At 41.1% G+C, this 23,629-nt stretch overlaps 2 protein-coding genes across 2 annotated transcripts; one reads left to right on the top strand and one right to left on the bottom strand.

Moving 5' to 3' along the window:
• Window positions 1–4,318: 4,318 nt before the first annotated feature.
• Window positions 4,319–8,324, top strand: LOC129112754 (prolactin-like). The gene is made up of 5 exons (XM_054624974.1): window positions 4,319–4,340; window positions 4,690–4,877; window positions 5,431–5,538; window positions 5,794–5,973; window positions 8,130–8,324. The coding sequence occupies exons 1-5, from the start codon at window positions 4,319–4,321 to the stop codon at window positions 8,322–8,324; spliced, it is 693 nt and encodes a 230-aa protein (XP_054480949.1).
• Window positions 8,325–15,368: 7,044 nt separating this feature from the next.
• hspa14 (heat shock protein 14) lies at window positions 15,369–22,920 on the bottom strand. The gene is made up of 14 exons (XM_054624607.1): window positions 22,805–22,920; window positions 21,650–21,730; window positions 21,274–21,356; window positions 20,340–20,388; window positions 20,091–20,196; window positions 19,913–20,003; window positions 19,716–19,820; window positions 19,455–19,616; window positions 18,372–18,527; window positions 17,383–17,485; window positions 16,987–17,202; window positions 16,686–16,850; window positions 15,614–15,681; window positions 15,369–15,534 (listed from the first exon to the last, which is right to left on the bottom strand). Exons 1-14 carry the CDS (start codon window positions 22,859–22,861, stop codon window positions 15,456–15,458), a joined length of 1,521 nt encoding a protein of 506 aa, XP_054480582.1. The 5' UTR covers window positions 22,862–22,920; the 3' UTR covers window positions 15,369–15,455.
• Window positions 22,921–23,629: the final 709 nt, after the last annotated feature.

Consider the following 23,629-nt stretch of genomic DNA (forward strand, 5'->3'; position numbering starts at 1 on the left):
CCTGATACATGGGTCTGGCTACCTCTGTCAACTGAAACGTGTTTTTTGTAGTTCTGTTCCACCAACCCCTCCATCTACGGGGCACGCCGAGAAGGAAAACAAGCTCACACTTCGCACGTCGACACAGGAGAGTCTGGATACACGTCACAGACTACACGTCAACAAATCAGAGTTATTTATTTATTATTAATTTCTTCTAAATTCGGGGTTTTTGATGGAACAGATTATTGCGAAGAATTTAACTTAAAAAATAAAAAAGTGTTTCCAAAAAACTTACAGTCTATATAGACTTACAGTCTATAGTCTATTAAATTAAGATGTATTCATCTTGGGCCTGGGTACAAAACATTTCTGAAACTATCTTTTGAAATAATATCATCAAAGTTTTGGTTCACACAATGTAGTCCTCTGATGTTCTAGGCTCAGTAATCTGTGATTGAGATTCCTATTCCTACCCACATGACACATGACACTAAAAACCTGTGCAATACAAATACACTGTGCAATAATAGTTATAATAGTTATTCTGTCTGTATATATAATATTTTAGTTATTGTGGATTCTTTATTGTTTTTATTGCTTATTTGCTCATTTATAATACTTGTTTTTTTATCTTGTTTTTTTACTATGTCTCTTGTTTGCACTATACCCTTTGCTGCTGTAAATCCTGTAAATTTCCCCGCTGTGGGACTAATAAAGGATTATCTTATTTTATCTTATCTTATCTTATTCCAATAACATTTAATCAAATTAATTAGTGCTTCTGAAGGGTTTTTAAAAATAATAAAGCAATGATATACTGCATCTATCAATTAGTAATAATCTATCAAATCACATTGAGGGTTGTGGCCTTTTTACCCCTGGGGGATTAGAAGAAGATGAATGAAAAAAAATAGAGTCCAACTCTTTTTCAGCTCTCTGAAGCCAGACAGCCAGGATACAATAAAAGTTTATTCAAAATGATCTGAACTTCATTCAGTATCTCCCTTGCCACCCAGCTGGGAGGTTCTCATTTGCAAATGTAAACCTAAATAATGGCAATAATACTTTAGAACAAGCTGGGTCTTTGTGAATTAATTGTTAAAGAGCCACCACATTATTGTATAGTGATCTCTCTTTATAGTAGGGAACCTATAATATCAGATATACCCTTGTTTAGTGTCACTCATAAAACAATTGTAAAACATTTGGAATCTGTTTTTAGAGGCATAATGGGTCCTTATTTTGCTTTTGTCTTTCTCGGATTTAGGAACAAATGAGATTACATCTTGTTTCATTGATGCTTTATATAATAATGCCACTATAGTTCCGATAAACAAAATTGTAATTTCTTCCCAAAAGTTAGCCGTCAGCCAATAAGGACTTGTTAGATTGTTAAATGTTGTTTTTTTTCGTAACAGCTTTAAATTCCCTTCTCAATTTGATGTCTAGTTTCCTGGAAAGGAAACCAGACTTTAATGAACAAAAGTATATTTCAGCGTGGTGTAGGTTCAGTCCCAGGTCAGCTGTCTCAGAAAACTTCTTGTTCCGTCAAAAATAAAGTGAAAGGCCAGAGCCTGTCTGCGTGCTGGCCTGTGTGCATGTACGACTGTTACAGTCACCCTGTTACCCTGCAGGTTAGTCTGAATGTGACAACACAAGACCGTCTGCCCAACAACACTACGCTCCTGTGCCGTGCGTGTGTGTGTGTGTGTGTGTGTGTGTGTGCGTGTGTGTGTGTGTGTGTGTGTGTGTGTGTGTGTGTGTGAACGTGCAGTGGAGTCACGTGGAGTCCAGCCTCTAGTCACGACTGGAACTTCCATCGAGGGAAACATGCACGTGCACCTACGTCTACTGTCTCCCTGAACAAACCTGTTCAGTTTCTCAATTATAATAAGATGGGATGTATAATAACCTTTTTTTTATTCTCATTATTGTCTACTAAAACTTCCATATATTGTGATAACATTATCTCAATTCAGTTAAGCTGAGACAAAAATATGTTTTTCATGCTATGGTCAGTTTGAGATTTGGGTCTATTTTGTTTTCATAACATTTCCTCTTTAAGACTAGTGGGAAAGAAAACACAATAATATCAAACAAACATTCAGGTGCTTATGTTTCTACTTCTTTATATTACTATTACATCTATTTGCGTCTTTTAATTTCTCCTAAATTCACCAAAAGGTAGCATTGGACAATGCCTCATTTTGCATATATACACATACAATTTCAGAAAAGTTTTTATAGGAAAGATAATTGCCTAATGTAAGTTTTTCAACTGTGGAAGTACCATGGTGATATCTATTAGAATAGTTTTTTACCCTATTCACCTGTAGTGTCTTCAAAATATATGTAATTTTACAAAATATATCTTTAAAAGCCAATTTCTCTCAATTCTTTTCTGAGCCAGAAATCTCCACTTCAGTAGCAGTTAAATACACTCAACTTTCCAGTTTAGTGCCAATTTTATAACTGAAACCATGGCAAAAATGTTTTTTTTAAATTCTGTTTTCTGATTTATGAAATGACATACAGAGATTTCCAAAATCCCCTCTATAAAAACCTTCGACTCTATCAAATTAATAAAAGAAGAATTTTCCACCTGGCTCAATCCAAAATTCTGATTTATGTTCTGGAAATGTATACAAATTAGCACATATTAATAAGATAATGTCTCATTTGTATAGCTAAACATACATTTTAAGAAAATGTGAGGGAACCCTGCAATCTCGGGTTCCAAAATTGTTCATTTCTCCACGATCAGGATCAGATTCCTGCTGTAACGTGTGCAGTTGTGAAGCTTTTGGTTTTGGTCAGCTGAACTCCGTTAAAGTGATTCCCTGGTTGCCAAGTGTGACAGGGCAGACTGGGCTTAAAGACAAACTGAAACAGGCCGTTTCAGGCAGAGGGGGACTGAGGGTGTTTTATCACAGACAATATGAAAGAAAATAATGTGTTTTTTTAACATTAAAGCATGTAAACATTTTCTAGTAGACTTCCAAAAATAAATGTATCAACCTCAAAACGAGCATTATATGTAACCTTTAAGCTAAACAGCTCAGCCTAAGTAAAGCTGAAGCTGACAATGGACAACTGAAAGTGGAGCTAAAACACACAATAATTGACAAAAAGCAGCTGAAGATGTTGAATGATGAGCTGAGCCTGGAAAAGTACAGTTTAGACTGATGAAAGTTCAGCCAGGTGGTTTTCGAAAAAAATCACAATTATGGCCACTACATTCACAACTGCAACAAATAATGATGTTATGTCAGCACTGTTGTCTTTGTTTGCACTGTTAGCTCTGTCAGCACTGTTGTCTTTGTTTGCACTGTTAGCTCTGTCAGCACTGTTGTCTTTGTTTGCACTGTTAGCTCTGTCAGCACTGTTGTCTTTGTTTGCACTGTTAGGTCTGTCAGCACTGTTTCCTTTGTTTGCACTGGTAGCTATGTTGGCGCTGTTGCATTGTTTGCACTGGTATCACCTTTAGCTGTAAGCAGCCAGCTCGGCTGTCACCATGTTGACTACTACCGTCACGACTGGTGCTGCCACTGCTACTGATGATAATTGTGGATAATACTACTAATTAATAAATAAATTTATAAATAATTAATAACTACTAATAATAATAACCATAGTACTATAGATTACCGGACCTTCAGTGTTTTTAAAGATGGTAATTGTTCCATTAGGCCCAGATTCTAAAGGCCTGGAGTCTTACTCTTATTAAGGGAATTAATAACCTCTGGAATCATAACCTTTTCTAGTTTCCTACTACGTTCAGCCGAATGATAAAGCCTGACCGACACTTGGAAAGATGAGTCAACTTCCTACAACTGAGAGGTATGATCTAGGATACAACCAGTTGACGTCATTCCCTAAACTACATGACATTCATTTAGTGCTGCCCTATAGTGTCGTTCTGAGCTCCCATAAAGCTTGCTCATCAGCTGATTCTGACTTTTCGTATTAGCCCCTGCAGCGCTCTACATGACCTTTTGGTTGTATAGCTGGAGGGCACGCAGACAGTAATGATAGGTACTGGAGAAGTCTGCAGAGGGGACCCAGAGTGTCAACGTCAAATGTGCCCGACAGACAATCCAGTGTTGGAATGACGTCCTAGGTTGATGATGTCATCGCTCTTGCAGACTGCCTTAGGTGACTTCCTTATGATAGTCTCATAGACACACACATACACACACTCTCTCTCTTTCTGTTTGATATGAAAGTGTATAAGGGCAATGGTCAGTGAGGGACCCTCATAGGAACTGCAGGGGTCTTAACAGAATAGCTTCTGTACCATTTGCTCTGAGAGAGGAGCTCCTCAGCACCCTTCATGATGCCTGGAAACATCCGATCAGGTAAGTACTTCAGGAATAGAACCTTGCATGAAGAAATAACTGTGTGTCTCTGTCTCTCCCTGCATGTCAACCTGTTCTCCTCCCGTTCACGTCTCTGTTTCCCCCAACCCACTACTCCGATTCTGTCTCTTGATTTAATTTGGTCTTGATTTTTCCATCCTGACAAACATATTGAAAAAAAAAACACCTTAAAAAGATCCCACAACACACATGCACACTTTCCAAAAGAAAGGGACGTGACATTATGTCATTCTTCAGAAAACAAATTCAGGTTGAGATTTATTTTTCACACCCAGCAATGTTTTTGTTTCATTAGGTATCTTTGTTCTTCCCTCGCTCTTCCTCCCAGTGTCTTTTGTCTGGGTGGTGTTGGTCTGTCTGTTGTTCTGCAGCAGACTGACCAGCGTGGGTGCAGCACCCATCTGTGCCAATGCCCAGTCTGGGTGCCACGTCCTCTCCCTGGCGAACCTGTTTGACCGGGTCATCCAACACTCAGCCAGGACGCACGGCATTTCAAACGACCTTCACTCCGAGTTCGTAAGTCTCCATAAATTGTCTGAAGAAGCTTATATATTAATTGTATTAATGAAGTAATATTATTAAGATATTAAATTAATACGTTTGATTTTGTAAAGGGATATTTGTCATATTTGTTATATTATATATATATATATATTATTCAATTCAATTCAATTCAATTTATTTAGTATTTAGTATTAGCCCAAAATCACAAGTTCGCCTCAGAGGGCTTTACAATCTGTACACATACGACATCCTCTCTCCCGGGACCCTCACATCAGCAAAGGAAGAAACCATTCACTGCATATGACATAAATTATTTGTATAATATGATTATTTTATATATATAATATTATATATAGCTATACAGCTATATATAATTTCATTGATTGAAATGGGATGGACACAATAATTCATCATACTGGCAACTGGGTTTACACACACATATATCAATAGCTATTTGTAATCATTTGAACCTGCAGGTCATTCACCACTTCTTTAGCCACACTTGACATTTAGATGACACTCAACCTCTGACATTTCCGTCTGGCGTTCATGTTTGTCCCGTCAGGAGCAGTACTTCCTGCCCAGTAAGAATCACATTGGCCGGGTCAGTCGCAACTGTCACACCTCCAGCATCCTCACCCCAAATGGCAAGGACAACGCTCAGAGGATGGCGGTGAATTAACCTTTATGAAAGCTCCTTCCTGTCACTGGCATGCACTGTCCACAAAAAAGTTACAGTTTGCTTTCCCGTTCCTTTAATCGGTAGTACAATATGCTTTTTTTGTGTTGTGACCCTCTGCTTTTTATTTTTGCATCATTTCAAACCTGCAATGTTGCTAGTAATATCACTTAAATTAAATCATGGCTTAATTAATGGCTTGATTTTTAACTGACTTTTAAATGATGGGTCCTCTTTTTGTCACTGTAGAGGGAGGAGCTGACGGAGGTGATCCTGAAGCTCCTGGTGGCATGGAGGGATCCTCTGTGGCATTTCCACCAGAGCATGGCTCGCCACCACGACTTCAACAACTTCAGCTCTAATAAAGCCCTTGAGATGAGCGACATGGTGCACGAGCTACGCCAAGGTGTGGAGAAAGTGGCTGAGAAGGTACTGTGACTGTATGTCTTCTATGAACGTAGTAGGATTTGGGCGGTACTTTACAAGATCAGTTACAGTGGCCTATTATGCTTTTCCACTTTTCCCCTCTCCCTTAGTGTGTTATATATATTTTTGTACATGTAAAAGGTCCGTAGAGTGTAAAACCTGAAGTCCAGCCTAAAAGGAGTTACCCTCCCCCTCAGAAGCTCCTGAGCTGCCTGAAACGGCTACATTGAATTCTCTCCTTCACTTAAGTAATTTTATGAGGTCATAATGTTACGGAAGTGACGTAAAACTCCTTCCGGCTAGTTTGTCCCTCAAACAACAAAAGAGAGAGACGGAGCTGAAGCTCCGGAGGAAGAGTTTTTTGGAACGTGAAATGTTGACCAATCACAATAGAGTGGGCTAGCTGACCAATCAGAGCAGACTTTGCTTTCTGGGGGGAGGAGCAAGCGCTACAATGGAGCATTTCAGAGAGAGTGGGAGAAGAGGTGCTGCAGGACAGAATGATGAGAAAAACAAGGAGGATTATGAGCATTAACGCATGTAAACATGTTTTAACTAACTTGAGATAAAAAATATGCACCTGGAAAATAGCATAATAGGGCCTGTTTAAAGTACTTGCTTTAAAGGTCTACTATGCAGAAACTGCCGCTCATTGTCAAAGTTGGCCCCTCTGTCCCCCAGCGACAGACTCCAGGCTTCAATGCGAGGGTCCACAAACCAGTGGGCTACGACTACATCCACTTCTTATTAACAGTCTGCAATACAGCCTGCAGCATGACATACGGCAGTGAAAAGTGAAAGCCAACCCTGTATTCATTATCATTTTGGACAAGCATTTTTTCCGTAGCTTCCTATTGGATGCAAGCTTGTGCATGTCTAAACACATGTGCCTGAAAGTTGACCACCAGACACATCCTGAACACAGCTAAATGAAAAGAACAAGATGAAGAGAACATAAGCTGCTGTGCAATGTAGCTTCCAGGGATGTAGTTCATTCAGGTGGGGTAATCTTAGTGACACACATGACAAATCCAAACTGCCCTGTTCACCCTCAGGTGACCCAATGCCCAAGCCACAATCTAGCAAGAAAGGAAGAGACATCCCTTTGGGCACACCGGCTGCAACACATTTTTGTCTTTCTTTCATTTTTAGTGCAGAGAGAATAACATACTGTCGATTTTTAATGTTCATAACTGTTTGGAAGATGTTAATAATAGATAGTATTATATGTATGATCAGCTGGAATCACTGATTCTTTGTGTTAGGGTGCTTTTCTGGCTGACTACACAAACTTTATATACATAATATAATATATACAGAAGCCTTGAGAGGCAATTGTCTTGTTTTTATCCTGATATTGTTCATTCTTTATATTCATTTGTCATTTCACCCTTTTGAGTGTATCATTTCAAAACAAGTTGGGATATAATATATGGAAGTTCTGAGTAGTTTTCTGAGACTGATTGTTCCTCTTCTGTGTTTATGAATAACAAACAGGTGAAAAAATGTTTTGCTAGGATAATATAAAAAAAAAAAAAAAAAAGTTTCACTTTTGGCAGAGCATTTTTTTTGTGTGTTTGTTACTTTAATACTCACTTAGCCACAAAATGTTGAAGTGCACCACGTACCCCATGTTCTAGTCCTATTTTTATTTCTCCATGCAAAAACTCACCCAGGACCCTCAATGTTCCCGACAAAGAACACAAAAAATCATCCTTCAAATCATGCCACAGATTAAATAATGTTTTTTTTTAAGTCAAACGATTATTCTGTCAAAACCTTTTTTCACCTGTTCATGAACACAGGAGAGAAAACCAATTAGATCAGACTTAGGAAATGGAAATAAATTCTCTAACTTTCCTCTCAGGGCCTCAGTTTGTTATATTATATATTTTCCTCTGAATGTATATTTTGTGTGAGCTGTTTTTGGAATTGAACCCAACGCATGACTGAATGAACAAAATCAGGGTAAAAACAAGAGAAAAAAAGAAAAAGATCTCTATGAATCTAGAGGGTGTCTCCTCTATTATTTTGTACTATTCTCAGTGAGTAGGTACCTATTCATCTTGTGTCTGCTTAGGAACACTTTTATGGCTTCTTACTTTGTTGTAATAGGGGATTGTTGTAATGTGTGTGTGTGTGTGTCATGTCCTCTCCAGATGCAGGTGTTGGGGATAATAAGCAACACCCTCAGCAGCCTGTCTTCTCCCGAGGCTTCATTGCCATCCGACAGCGCCGACTGGCGCCTGATGAAAGACTTCGACCTCCTCTACTGCCTTCGCCGAGACTCCAACAAGGTCCAGAACTACCTGAAGATACTCAAGTGTCGTATCGTTCCAGAGCACGGATGCTAAAGGCCGGAAAACGATGGAGGCTACGCTTAGCTCGGGAATATCAACACGATGGAAACGTTAGAGACCGCACAAATTCAGCTAAACGGGAAGTTAGCTGATCCGCACGTATGCTCACTCCTATTATGACTGGAGTTCTGCTGGAACCCAAAGACTATGCCCCCCCTCCCCTGATATCATGTAGAGTGTGAATACAAGTGAGTTGAGAGTGGACAGGATGGAATGAGTGTAATGCCTGTCATGATAGATTCCTGAAAATTGTTGAAATAAAATAACACTATATAAAACATAAAAAAACCACAGGTGCAATGTTTTTTTTGTGTGGAGTCTATAGAGATACTTGGAGTTAAAGGTAATGTAGGAGCCATATTAAATGTGCTTTATTTTCGTGTAATTTTACCCCGTGCCACTAGGGGGCTGTGTGGTTCAGTTGACCTCGGGTCAGCAGAGTGAGGCATTTAACCTGATTGAACCTGATCACAGGTGTTGTTGATGGGGAAGCAAACAGTTTTTCGACTGTGCCCGTGTGCCCGTGTCCCCGTGTGTTAAGGCATCTTAGTTTAGTGAGGAATTCGGGTTTATTGTTTTGTTACATGTATTTTGAGTTAGAATTATTGCGGCTGTGTATTATTGGAAGGAAAATAAACCAGCAAAATAAACTTAACTGTCTTCGTTTTTGCGGTTAATGGAGCGCGCTGGGCGCACGTCGGAAACTATAAACGGAATCAACAACCAGTACTACTAAGTTTAGGGCTTAGTCAGTACATTTAGGTCGAAAAACTGCTTCGATTTGGAGAACGTTCACCAAGAGGACGCCGACTTGTTACATTGTGGATTAACGTCTTCTTTGGAAATCATGGGTGATAAAGGGGCCATCGCCCACGCCCCTGTGTTTGGAGTTGCCGATCGCTAACGGAGCTGGAGCTACCGGAGTGAGCTACGGGTCAGCGACAGCATCATCTCACCGGGACATCATTCATCAAAGCCGGCCAACGCTCGATTGGGGTATGTGTGGATCAGCGCTGATATGAATGGCCATGGTAATTTGTGTGCACACATTCGCGTAAACCCAATGCATTGGTAGCAGACTCGCAACCGACTAAAAATAACTTTTTCGAGACGAGTTGTTTGCGCAACACAAACTATTTTGCGGACTAATAAAGCCAACTGACTTTGTCGTCATTATGGCTGAAGAGGGAACAGGCCAACTGGGCCTTGAGACTGAGCTTGCGGGTGCAGAGGTAAAATCTGTAACTGAAAAACGTGTGGGTAAATTAACACATAAAGCTTTGTTGGAAAAAATAAGCTTTTTAGAAAAGGAAAGAAAGTCTAACTTTGGTAAACTGTCTAAAGTAAAACAATCTATTCTTAAATTCATGGGTGATAAAGAACATGTGAATAAGGTTGAAAATGAGTTAACCGTTTTTAATGAGTTGTGTAACACAATACAGCAGGTGCATGCATCTTTATTGGGTTTATTGCCTGCTGAGGAAGCAAGCAAACATGAAATATGGTACCAAGCTAAAATGTTGAATGTAAAGGAGTTTCTTGTGGGTACAAATCAATGGTTGTCTGACACTGCTGCTTGTCCAGCTACTAAAGTGGGTGATGATCATGATGATGAGGTTAATGATGATTTGCTGGGTCAAACTGAACAATCTCAAACTGTCCAAAGTGAAAATGAGATTGGACCTCAAGACAGCATTTCAAATGTGCAGTCAAGGCACCATGGCTCAAACAGATCGTCAAGTAGCAGATTCTCCACTTCATCAGCCAGACGCAGGGCAGAGGCGGAACAGGCCGCACTCTTGGCCCGAGCTGCTGCTTTAAAGGCTAAACATGCTTTGGAGGAGCAGGAACTTCTCTGGAGGAGAAAAAGGGAGAAGCTTGAGCTGGACACTGAGATAGCTGCCACTTCTGCTAAGCTAGCAGTGCTACAGATAGGAAGCATCCATTCAAGGCAATCTGATGGAATGGCTTCCTACTTCAGAAAAGGGGCTAGATCTAAGCTCACCTCTCTCAATCCACAGGCCTCAATATATGTGGCTCCACCCGCACAGCAGCGTGAATCTTTACCACAACAATGCAATGCTGAAACTTCAATCGTTTCAGCATCTTTGTCCATGCATTTTGCATCACAACCACAGCCAACTGTCAGTCATGGCTCTCAACTGCCTCACTTGCAATCAATGCCAACATTCAGTCAAAGCTTTCAACCCACTCTAGGCCAACAAGTGCAGCAACCCCTGCAAGACCAAAATCAGACAGCAGGTCTTTACAATCTGCTGCAACAACAGAATGACATAACGGCTCTCCTTGTTCAAATGCAAACATCACATCTGCTGCCGCGCAGAGAAATTCCAACTTATGATGGAGACCCTTTGCAGTTCAACACATTTATGAGGGCATTTGAGCACTGCGTGGAAGCAAAGACTGGCTGTAAAGGAGACTGTTTGTACTATCTCGAACAATTCACTAGGGGGCAGCCTAGAGATATTGTACGCAGCTGCCTTCACATGACTGCAGACAAAGGATTTGCTGTCGCTAAAAGGTTACTAAAGGAGCACTTTGGAAATGAGTTCAAAATAACAGCGGCCTACATGGAAAAGGTCACAGGATGGACAAGCATCAAAGCTGAAGACACCAAAGCGCTCAAAGCTTATGGGCTTTTCCTCCGTGAGTGTTCCAACGCTATGGAAGATCTTCAATATTTGGAGGAACTTAACATGCCAGCGAACATGAAGATTCTTAGTCAGAAGCTTCCGTATAAACTAAGAGACAAGTGGAGAGCAAAGGCATGTGACGTACTGGAGAAAACTGGTCGAAGGGCACGATTCTCAGACCTTGTCAAGTTCATTGAGTGCCAGGTCAGAATCATTTCAGATCCAGTCTTTGGTGATATACAGGACACTTCACCTGTGCTCAAAGGAGCTACAAAAGTGAGCAAGATACAGGTGACGCCACAGCTGAGAAGAAACAGCTTTGCAACACAGGTGGTCATTGAGGATGGATATAAAGCAGACACTCACAGGAATGAGGACGGATGCAGCAGACCAGATGGTGACCAGAGGGAAAAGGCTCTCGGCAAAGTGACCACCTTCACTAAAACTACTTCTGTCTTCTGCCAGTATTGTGCTGCTGGTGGTCATGTTTTAGATCAATGTTTTAAACTGGGAAGAAAACCACACAGGGAGAAACTGGACTATCTAAAGGAGAAAGGTCTGTGTTTCAGTTGTTTGTGCACAGGACACTTGAGCAGGAATTGCGACAGGCGCATCACTTGCAAAAAGTGCAACCGAACGCACCCCAGTGTTTTGCACATTGAAGAGAAAGAAAGGGTTTCTTCAAAGGATGGGAAGAACAGTGAGCGGTCAAAAACATCTGAGAGCCGCACAACATCCTCCGCTTGGGGTCTTACAGGGGCTGGCCACTGCAATGGTATTCTTCCCATTTTGCCTGTTAAGGTGAAGTGCGCAAAGGGAAACAGGGTTATTGAAACCTACGCTTTTCTGGACCCAGGGAGTACAGGAACTTTCTGCACCAGGAAGCTTGTCGACAGGTTGAACATGGAAGGACGCAAATTCAAAATTCATATCCGCACCTTGGGCCATAACAACTCAATAGAAAGTTCTATCGTTGACAGTCTGGAGATTTCCGGATTGTCTGGTGAGAGCTTCTATCCACTTCCCAAAGTGTTTACCCAGAAAGAAATGCCCGTCTCTACAGCCAACATAATCAGTGAAAGGGAGCTGAGAAAATGGCATTATTTAGACAATGTAAACATTCAACACATAAACGCTGACGTGGATCTGTTAATTGGCACAAACGCCTCCAAGTTGATGGAGCCTTGGGAGGTCATTAACAGTCGTGAAGGTGAAGATGGACCCTACGCGATCAGAACCCTACTGGGGTGGGTAATAAATGGCCCGTTAGGGGGAAGTGACGACTGTGGAAGTGACCACCCTTCATTTTGTGCAAATAGAATTGCCATTGACCATATTGAAGAACTGTTAATTAGCCAATATAACTATGACTTCAATGACCGAGCTTCTGCAGAACAGGAAGAACTTGAGAGATTGGTGGAGGCTTGAGGAACAAGAAAGGAAACGAAAGGAGGAAGAGGAAAGAATTCAAATGGAAGAGGAAATTGCTCGGGAAGAGAGGATGAGACAACAGGAAGAGGAGAGAGTGAGGAGACAAGAAGAGGAGCGTAAATTAGCAGAGGAAAAGAGGAGACTACAGGAACAAGAAAGAAGGATTGAAGAAGATAAATTAAATAAGGAGGAAGAGGAGACAATCAGGAGGGAGGAGGAGATGGCTGAGGAAGAGAGGAGACGAGCGGAAGAGGAGATGGTGAGAAGACAACAAGAGGAGCATGAGGAAAAGAGGAGGCTTGAGGAACAAGAAAGGAGGCTAAGAGAGGATGAGGAAATTATTAAGAAAGAGGAGGAGGAGAAGGCTAGGAAGGAAAAGGAAGCTATGCTCAACGATCGCCCCATCACAAGGCTATCTGAGGACCCTAACGACCTTGAGGCATTGACGCCAAACCATCTGCTGCTACTCAAAGGAAAACCAGTTCTCCCACCGGGACTGTTCGACAAAAGGGATGTTTATGCTAGGAGAAGATGGAAACAAACCCAGTACATCTCGGATCTCTTTTGGAAGAGGTGGATCCGTGAGTACCTCCCGCTTTTACAGGAGCGTCAAAAATGGAACCAGGAGAAGAGGAGTTTTGTTCCTGGAGACCTAGTCATGGTTGCAGACTCCACAGCACCACGTGGGTCATGGATGCTAGGAAGAGTTCTGGAAACCTTCCCTGATAAAAGAGGTCTAGTACGGGTGGTTCGTTTAAAAACCAAACAAAATATCATTGAACGACCGATAACCAAAATATGCTTGCTTAATGAAGCTAAGGAATAATTGGTTCCCATTTAAAAATTAGCTTTATATACACATATATATTTTAATTTTTATTTATTTTTTTTGGTATTCATGGCTCATTTAAAATTGTTGGTGTAATTGCTCTAGCAGACGCAATTAGGGGCTGGTGTGTAGGAGCCATATTAAATGTGCTTTATTTTCGTGTAATTCTACCCCGTGCCACTAGGGGGCTGTGTGGTTCAGTTGACCTCGGGTCAGCAGAGTGAGGCATTTAACCTGATTGAACCTGATCACAGGTGTTGTTGATGGGGAAGCAAACAGTTTTTCGACTGTGCCCGTGTGCCCGTGTCCCCGTGTGTTAAGGCATCTTAGTTTAGTGAGGAATTCGGGTTTATTGTTTTGTTACATGTATTTTGAGTTAGAATTATTGCGGCTGTGTATTATTGGAAGGAAAATAAACCAGCAAAATAAACTGAACTGTCTTCGTTTTTGCGGTTAATGGAGCGCGCTGGGCGCACGTCGGAAACTATAAACGGAATCAACAACCAGTACTACTAAGTTTAGGGCTTAGTCAGTACAGGTAAGTTTACTCACTTATGTAGCATATGAACATTAAAAGAGTTGCTGGTTGCGTAAGATGTATAAATGATCCCGACAAAATGAAAAAAACATCTTCTGAAAATTCTGATACTAAAATGACATTTTCAGGTCCAGAGAAAATATACTTTGTTTGGGGAACACACTCTGGCGAGATCTGGCAACTAATGTTAGCAAACAATGTAGCTAGAAAATGCTAGCAAAAGATTATATATATAGCGCAAATATAAACAGATCTGCTCTCATCCATCCACTAATCATTGACAACATTTCGAACCAGATGTGGGGGGCGGGCAAACAATGACCACGCCTACTTATGAGACATGAAGTGTGTACCATTTCATTGGTGGAGATCGTAGTGCGTCCATGAGGTTCAGCTATTCTCAACCACTGGGCCAAGGCCCATTGGTGGGACACTTAGGTACTGCAAAAACTGGTAAGATAAGATTTTATTAAAATAAAGAAATAATAAAATAAGGTTTTAAGATAAAAAAAACAGTATAATTCCAAAAAGCATAACTTAGGTTAAGTTTAAATATCATGCCAACCCCGATTACATCAGCAGGTAGAGAAAAACTTGTTTTGCTGGCCAATGTTCCTTTGAATATTGTAAACCAATTTCTTTTTTTATTTACAAAAAAGTCACATTAAAAGCTCTAAACAGCATGGTGAGGAAATATGACCCTAATTATATTTATTTTCATTTTGATGAGATCAGATGTTAGCCACATGGATGTGGAAGACTGAAAAAATGCTGACCAATCAGAGGAAACTAGGCTTTTTTCGTGAAGGATATTTAAAGAGACAGGCGCAAAAAAAGAGAGTTTCAGACATTAGGTGAATAGTTGTATTCAGGCAGTCAGAGGAAAAAAAGTATTTTTGTAACAATAAATCATGTTTACATCTTCTAGTAGAAACCCCAAATATATGTATTGTCCTAAAAGAATTGCACGATATGTTCCCTTTACAAGGTGCAGTGTGTAGGATTTAGAACTAGTTAGCAGAAATGGAATATAATATTCCCAATTATGTGTTCATTGGTTTAGAATCACCTGTAACTAAGATTTGTGTTTTTGTTGGCTTAGAATAAGCCCTTCATATTTACAAAGGGAGCTGGTCCTCTTCAGACTCCGCTGGTTGCACCTTCATGTTTCTGCAGTTTCTACCCAGAGGACAAACCAGACACTGGCTCTAGAGACTTTCATGTTCTTAGGTTACCTGAAGGCCACCGTAGTTGTCCATGTTCTCAGACACATGAAGGAGTGAGCGGAGGTGTGTTCAGTTTATTGCAATCTGCAGCCTCACCACTAGAGGCCACTAAATTCTACACGCTGCTCATTTAAACACAAGGTTTTTTGGCAAGTGCTTATAAAATATAAAGCAACTAGCTCATGAGCAGATATCAACATTTATTCTCACGTGAGATTTTTCTGTTACATATTTGTGTCTGTATACTGCCAACGCCATAGCTGCAGCTACGGAACAGTTCAGCCGAAAAAAACCAACATTCCGCGTTATTCCATGATTACAATGAAATCCAAAAGCATAACAAAACTCTTGAGCATATAGTTTGAGTTCAATTATGTTTATTGAGTAAGAAAAAACCTAAACATTTGCAGTGAAAGTGTGTGCGGTTTGGACTGCAAACCGGCGGCTTCATGATGCAGCTGCTATGGTGACGACCTCTGGCCTTCCACTGCTCTGCTCCACACAGGACACGTGAACGGAGCCGTCCCTGAAACACACAGAAATCATCATATACATACAGTCGTGTCAGGTGGCCCCACTGCCCTGACCCCTGGAAGGATGGATACCTTTTCATGGTCACCACGGTGTCGATGTCGTGGTTCTCCTCTCTGGGCTGCAGGTCCCTCAGGACAATCTGTGCATTGTACACACAAGCACACAAATGTTTCATTAAGTTATTCATTATGTATACATCAATATTTTTACACCCTCTGATCTATAGTCTCATTTACCTGGCCTTTTGCACATAGCACCTTGGCAACTATATGAATTAAATTAGCAGCGTAATACTGTTCCAGTGCCCAGTGTGGCACCTAAATTCTGGCAGTTTTCCTCCCAGATCGCTCTTAATTACATATTTTTAAACATGACACATTTGAAATGAACAGGAAGGGAACCAGAGAACTCAAAGTTGATACTGGGCACCATCAAAATCAAGACGTGCCTTGATTTTCCCTGCCAGTTTCATAATGAACCTAAAATATTTTAAGCTTCTCATTTTCAAACACAGGACTTTCAAACAGGACACCACTGTTTGTGTCTTAAAGTGATATTTTTAAGTTCTGTTACTGATGTCTGTGACGTGTTTTTGTACATATAGTTTTATTTTTACTTAGTTTACTTACTTATTTTAAGCCCAACCATGATGTTTGTTCTAAACCAAGCTAAGTGGTTTTTTTTTTGCCTAAACCCCCCGTTAGTGAGTGAATATACAACATTACATGTTTACTCCGACCGTAGTGAAGCTGCTTTTTTGTGGTTGATGCGCTGGGATACAGTGCGTTAGAAAGTGACGCCAATGGTCCTGACCAACGTCAGTTTGTGACCAGTTGGGATTGAGAACGCTTTGTCTGAAACACTTAGTTTGTTTGAGTCTAAATCTGTTGGAAAATAGTAAAAACTATGATTTGAAGCCAGGGCTCTAGATTGAAGGAATTATATAATGCTGTATTGGCTTTTGGGATCAAATAATGCGGTTTAAATGGATTTCACATTTGTCCTTAAGGAGCTGAATATCTGTATTTTGTCAAAATGTATGCCATAAGCATTAACACAGCCAAAACAATCGAAATACTAAAAAGCCAAAAAATGTCCCTAACGAGGGTTAAGATTTGATCCGGGGTCAGTGAGGTTCCATACCTTAGCTAGCTTTTCTGGCTCCTCCTTGACACATCTCTGGTAAATCTCCAGGCAGAGGGAGGACAGCTCCCCCCCTCCACTCAGGACGTGGTGTCTGCGGGCGGGGAGGGGCGTGCCCGATGGAAGGAGAACAGTGAACACCTCTGCTCCGGATTCATCCACCTCCTGCAACGGCCACACACCACCGAGTCGGAGAGTGAAGATCAGAACCCACCGTTTATAAATCAGTTAGAGTAATCTCATCTAATCAAAAATGATTCATATAGCCCATCTTTGTTGGGATTTAAATTAACCAGTTTACCTTCACTAGTATGTCGGTGGCAGAAACGTCCACTGTGACAGACTCTTCCTCTGGGGAAAGGCCCTCCTTCCCAACCAGCAAGCCGGCCTCCATGGCTGCTCCCATAGCAATGACTTCATCCGGAGGTGCTGAACTCAGGAGCTCCACATCTGGAAACATCTCGCGGATCATCTGCTGAAGACGAGGGATCCTGCCTGAGCCCCCGCAGAGAACCACCTAAAAACACACCCATCACATAAAAAACGTTTCATCACTGATAGATCCTAAGCTTTTATTTTCTCATTCAATATCTCATCAACATCTATAATTGCAGTCGGATCGTTTCAAACAACGGACAAGAAATAAAGCACAAACTGCTGTAAAAAAAACAAAAAAAACTCCCCTCATACACCGTACCTTGTTAATGTCACTGGTGGATACTCCCGCCTTCTCAAGAAGGGGTCTGATTGGCTGGATGCTCTTGTTGAAGAGGGAGGAGCAGAGCAGCTCAAACCGAGCTCTGAGAAAACACAACGCGGTCGTCATGTTGGTTAAGACTGCATGTCAATACAATGAGAATTTATGCTAACAATAAATGCACTTGTAAAGGTGAAACATCACAATGCATGTCTTAGCAAATCAGTTGGTGTGTTCCTGCCACATTCACTCAGTTGCATCTATCAGCGCCTTGGTCTTCAGTAGGGTTTGGGTTTTGGTATTTGAAGCAGTTTCTTGTTTCAAAGCAAATTTCCCACAGTGTTTCACTTTCATTTACATATATTCAAGATTGGAGCAGATTTTTGTTTGTGCTTTTATAAAAAAAAATAAAAAATAGAAAAGATGTAGACGGATTACAATTACTAGTTCTTTGTAAAAACACAATATTAAAAAGGTACAATATCTTGCTTATTCCGTCACTTTTGGTTTGCCTTCATACCAAATATGCAAATAAAGACAAACTATAAACGCAGAAATGTGGACATTATGTGTGTGGCTGTGTCATCATCCAAACACAAGCATCATTTCGCACATTCGCGTTGCCAGATTTGAACTTGGAGCAGCAGCAGTACCCATGTAAATTACATTAATTGAGCCAGTTTTTTTTTTAACTGTATTATGTTTGCTGGAGCAGAAACTTAATTTCACATTGGGATACCTCTTAGCACAAAGAATACTCATGATGAAGTGTAAAGTTCAAACTCTCCTACTTTGTGATAACTTGCACTGTACGGTGATGCTGTTCCCCATTTACTGCTTTATAGGACAGTAATGGGGACATTTCCACCCATTGAAAGCATTCCCCCCCCCCCTAACGTTAGGGGCTATGTGAGAGACTTCTGTCGTGAAGTGTTGTAATATGTGCATGTTAAAACATAGTTCTTTTAAATATCAGCTCAACAGTTCACCTGGAGACGTTGCATTCAAAGTCGATGCCGTCGTGCAGCGAGTCGACAAAGCAGTTGGCCGACCCCAGTGAGGACAGAGAGTGTTTGGCCATGTCTGCTCCGTTCATCAGTTTCATCATCGCCCTGGCGTTAGTGCTCACGTCGTGCTTAAAGGTGCTGCACAGCAAACACACAGAAACACAACATGAGCGTGGCTGGCAGGAGTCAAATATATAAACAAGCCATGGAACACATCCTGTGGGTGCAGATGTGCGTAAGTGAATCAGGCTAAAACATGATAGATCATACAGTTGACTCATCGCTCTCTAAAGCGGTTTGTTTCAACACAAAACATAAAAACTTTCATAACGGGAGGATTTATTGCATGACTGTTGTATAAGACTTATTGGTTTACCCAGCTGTACATTATGAAATGGCAAGTGACAAACAGGAGTAAGGCAATGTACTACTGTGGATGCATTTTATTTTGTACACTATATTTAGGATATTTTCACCTCTTTACCTTTCAGAGCGGGAACTCAAGCTGTTATCTACGTGCTCTTCAAAAGGGCACCGGACTCCTTTGACAAAAACACAAATTTTACCTCACACATAACACAGGAGTTGCTGGTCTGCGCATCGATTGGTTCGTTAGAGTCATTGTGTGACTTTGGTGAATTTCAACTAACCTTTTTAAAAACAGCAAAGTCACACAATAACACAAACTAACCGATCGAGGCAGCAGTAGACTAGCAACTCCAGTGTTCTGTGAGGTTAAATAACTGTTTTGTCAATGGAGTCTCGATAACGCATAGATAACGGCTTCAGTTCCCCGTCATAAAGGGCTGTTTGACGACGAGGTAAAGATGTGAAAATATTCTAAATGTGGCATACACTTTCATTTACATACATTTGGCTGCTGCCCCCATACACAGCAATACATTGCTTTGCTCCCGTTGGTACTCATGTCTGTTTCTCAAAACTCCATCTACTATAGGCAAAACACTGACTATAGAGAACTTCTTCATACAACAACTTTGATATAGGTGTGTAACACATCATAGAAAACGGCTTCAGGGAGCAGCAGAAAAACACAGTGGCTACCGTTTGAATTCGGCGGCGAGGTGCTGGGCCAAAGCCTCGGTGAAGCTCTCTCCTCCGATGCTGTGGTCGGTGTGGGTGTTGAGGACCCGGAACATTCCTCCGTTGACCTGCAACACCGTCACACTCAGGGACGTCCCGCCCAGTTTATACACCAGGACGTGGCTGTCGAAGCAGATACATGAGTGCACATGGTTAAGAGTGGATACATTTTGATGTCATAATTAAGTTAACACGTCAACCGCGGCAGCAGCAGCAGCATACCTCTTTCCTGAAGAACACTCCTGTCCTATGTTATAGGCCAACAGAGCGGCAGCAGGCTCGTGGATCAGCCTCAGTACGTGGAAGCCTGCAGCTTCAGCTGACTCCCTGCACAAAGCAAACGCAGTGGTTAGAATTAATTTAAATTCACTCTCTCATAAAGAAATAGGACAGCTGCAGTGTGTTGTGATGGGGCCTACCTCAAAGCGCGCTTCTGAGCATGTCCAAACTCAAAAGGGACGGTGATGACCGCCTCAGTGACATCGGAGCCGAGAGCTGACTGGGCCGTTTCTGTGAGAGTGGGAACGATCGAGATCAGCTTACTGATTTGCCACAAAGCGTGTGTGTGTGTGTGTGTGTGTGTGTGTGTCAAACTACCTTTCATTTTGTGGAAGATGAGTTTTGCAACGTCCTCTGGAGCAACATACTCTGGGCGTTCTCCCGCTGTGATCTCATAATAAAGCTTCTCCTGTCTGTTGACCATCTGAACACAGCAACCAATGCTTTACCAGTACAGTCAGTCCATGTGGGCTCAACAAGTTGTTTCAAAACTTGACATGAACACCATCAGAGAAATGAATGTTAATGTGCGGAACAAAATCCATGTTGTAAAGCAATCAAACTCACCTGACACTTGGTCTCTGTTTTGTGGGCTTGTGTCTCTGCATCGTCGAAGCTGCACATTGAGAGACAGAGGAGGGAATCTATAAGTTGCTCTGAACACCTCAGTTATATCCTTTTGATATCATAGTAATCATGACATGACTGCCTCCTCAAGCATTCAGCCTACTAATTCAAATGTGAAAGCTCAAGAGTTCTCAGAAATGACATTGTATGAGACACCCGTTACATTTTTGGTGACCAAAGAGCAGTCACTGAACAAATGTAACTTGTTACATGAAGGAACTCTAGACAGACGCTGCCTGAAGGAAAGCTCCAGCATCAGTGTTACTATGCACTTAAAAAGGGATAGTTGTGATTTTTAGAAGTGGGGTTGTATGAGGTTCTTCTCCATAGTCAGTGTATAGTTTGTAGAAACAGACAAAGTATCAGCACAGGAGCAAAGTAACGCTCTGCTGTGGACGTATTTCAGACACCTAAAAGAATCAAGTTTAAGTGTACGTTATATTTAGAATACAAAAAATATAAAACACTAACACTAAAGACATACAATAACACCAACAAACTAACCAATGACTTAATGCAGCAGTAGACCAGCGATTCCTGTGTTCTGAGAGGTAAAATTACGTTTTTGTCAACGGTGTCTCGTGACTTAAAGGAGAGTATAGATAACAGCTTCATTTTTTTAGGGGTCTAAAATATGTCAGCAGCAGTACACTGCTTTGCTCCTGTGCTGATACTCCCGTCTGTTTCTCCAAACTCCATCTACTGTAGTAATACACTGACTATGGATGAGCACCTCATAAAACCCCATCAGAACTGTCCTTTATAACCATTTTTCTGCCTATAATTTAGATTTGAACAAGTGAGCCAAGCTATAATGCTCCCGTGTCCCCCATAGCTTTAAGATTTGCAAACAAGACAGTATAAAGTGAGTCACCTTCTCCCCAGCACTTGTTTCACTTTAACAACTGTGTTGGCAGCGTTGCGGACCCGTCCTTGCTTTGCTGCGATGCCGACAATCTGCAGAAGATAGAAATTCAGCAATAAGCAGACTGACAAATAAACAGCTATAAGGCCAAATGTTAGCCACTCGGTGAGGGAGCTAAAGCTGTCAATAATTGGAATGAAGATTTGCTTTTACGGAGGAGAGATGTCGAGTAACGTGATGATGTCACCCACTCTGGCAGAACACAACGATATAATTTATATGTGCGAGGTCTAAAAAAAAAAGCATGAAGCTTCAACTGCGGTTACCTCAAAGACTATGACAGCCATGATAACTGACGCAAAGAGAAATGAAGTGGATGTTGTACCTGCTCGGTGGCTCTGTAGCCCACCACAGCTGGAGTCACTCGGTCACCTGCGTCATTAGCCACCACATCAGCACGCCCATCCTGAGAAACAACAAAAAAAACCACAGACACACACACATCATTTCAGTTGCAAACTATTTTTTTGTTAAAAGTTTTTCTGAGGCGCTTCAGCATCTTGTCAGGAACCTGCTTGCCTCCCTGTGGAGCGGTTCTGGCACATCCGACAGGGAGGAGGCCACTGATGACCAGGTACCTGAGAAGACTACATATCCCTTGAGGCCTGGGGACACTTTGGATCCCTTGGAAAGAGCTGGAGGCTCCGGATTGCTAGGGATTAAAATGTAGGAGTTTACCTCGCTTTATGCTGCAACTGTCAGGTAGAGATGCATAACTGACACCTAATAGATTGATGGCTAACGTTATACAATATATTCATTTGTAATGAAAATAATAATTAGTAGCAGCTCCAATACCTACATAATATCATCAATACTTTGTTGTGGAACTACAGGTAGGATGTAGGGTTGTCTCTAGTCAAGCCACAATTTCAGGTTTGGACTAGATCAATCATTCTTAATGGTTCTCTGTAGCCGTTATAAGAAGCCTAATTCACTTCCAGAACTAAGTTTGTTTGTCCCTTCACAATCCAATAAATAAATCACCAGAACCTACAGTGTTTCTTGCATGTACACTTTTAACAGCAAGCATCAGGAAGAGATGCACTAAACATACAGTTAGTGTGCATGTCAGCAGCAGTTTAGGCTGATGTTGGGGTTTTAAAACTGGGTTTCAAGTGAGTCCCAGTAAAGTGTTATAAAAACACTGGGGTCACAGGAAGCATTACAACTAAAGCTTTCCTGAAGGTTCGACTTTAGTCAATGGCTTTAAAATGTTTTAGGAAAACGTTAGGCCTACTTCAGTTCAGTTCAGATGTTGGCAGGTCCCCACAGATATCTAGAACTGTATTTAGACTAACGTTACAGAATCAGATTCATCGTACTCGCAGCTAACGTCACAGTTTGTCAGCATGTTAACAACTCGCGTTACTTCAGAGGGATTTTGGAGTTGAGGCCAAAAACCCCGAACTATTTCCTGGAGCAGAAGAAGAAGGGGAGCAGGGGAGAGGCCGGTAGAATTCACCTGAGCCTAACTCACCTTAAATATGGCAGCGCAAGCGCAAGTATAACCGAAGTGGACTCCTATGGCAGCCATGCTGGAAAGAACGCGCAGGGCTGAGCACCGCGCGCATGCGGCCCTTGTTCCGCTTCCAGGAACAACTTCCGGTAGAAGGTTTTTCAGAACAAAAGCGTCTAACTGTTATGAACCCGCGGAACTCTGAAGCTGAATAATGATTATTGGATAACATTTTATATCATTTGGTGTACTAAAGCTGCCTTCATAATAAATGGATGCAATCAATACATTTAATTTTTCTATTTCTCTGCGTGCATATCTATTTATTTTCATATTAACCTGCACATGTAATACTTGAGGATTTCTTTCTTTATTATTTTATTCATTTACTTATTGAGTCACTTATCTATTGATTAGTCCTCCATAATAGAATAATAAATTATAGTATACATACGTTATATAACATACTATTAATAATAATAATAATAATACGTATTATTATTGTTATTATTAATGACAATATTACTATTATTGTCAATCATATTGTGGTTGTCGGTATTATAAAGAAGCAGAATAATTTCAAACACAGTAAACATGTATAAATCGTAAATCTTGTCTCGAAGAATTTATCAAGATATTTTATACCTGCCGAAATCCACTGGTGGAAGATGTATTCACACCTTTTAAGTTATAACAAAAAAAGAAATACCCCATAACGCGTGAAAGACCTGCATTCAGAATCTTACTTATGTCAAAGTACAGGTAGTTCACGGAAATGTACTTGAATTATCAAACATATTGTAAATGCTCCTGTGAGTGCTGCATCATTCAATTATTTCGTTATGC

Source organism: Anoplopoma fimbria, chromosome 23 (assembly GCF_027596085.1).
Source record: "Anoplopoma fimbria isolate UVic2021 breed Golden Eagle Sablefish chromosome 23, Afim_UVic_2022, whole genome shotgun sequence".
NCBI classification, from domain to species: domain Eukaryota; kingdom Metazoa; phylum Chordata; class Actinopteri; order Perciformes; family Anoplopomatidae; genus Anoplopoma; species Anoplopoma fimbria.

What these genes read in the sequence shown, in the direction of transcription:
- hspa14 (XM_054624607.1), bottom strand. Translation starts at nt 22,861, where the DNA reads ATGGCTGCCATAGGAGTCCACTTCGGTTATACTTGCGCTTGCGCTGCC. An exon ending in GCTCAGAAGCGCGCTTTGAG is followed by an intron (nt 19,821 to 19,912) that starts GTAGGCCCCATC and finishes TGCTTTGTGCAG; the next exon opens with GGAGTCAGCTGAAGCTGCAG. An exon ending in CTCGCCGCCGAATTCAAACG is followed by an intron (nt 18,528 to 19,454) that starts GTAGCCACTGTG and finishes TTTGCTGTGCAG; the next exon opens with CACCTTTAAGCACGACGTGA.
- LOC129112754 (XM_054624974.1), top strand. Translation starts at nt 4,319, where the DNA reads ATGCCTGGAAACATCCGATCAG. An exon ending in ACGACCTTCACTCCGAGTTC is followed by an intron (nt 4,878 to 5,430) that starts GTAAGTCTCCAT and finishes TTGTCCCGTCAG; the next exon opens with GAGCAGTACTTCCTGCCCAG. An exon ending in TGGAGAAAGTGGCTGAGAAG is followed by an intron (nt 5,974 to 8,129) that starts GTACTGTGACTG and finishes TGTCCTCTCCAG; the next exon opens with ATGCAGGTGTTGGGGATAAT.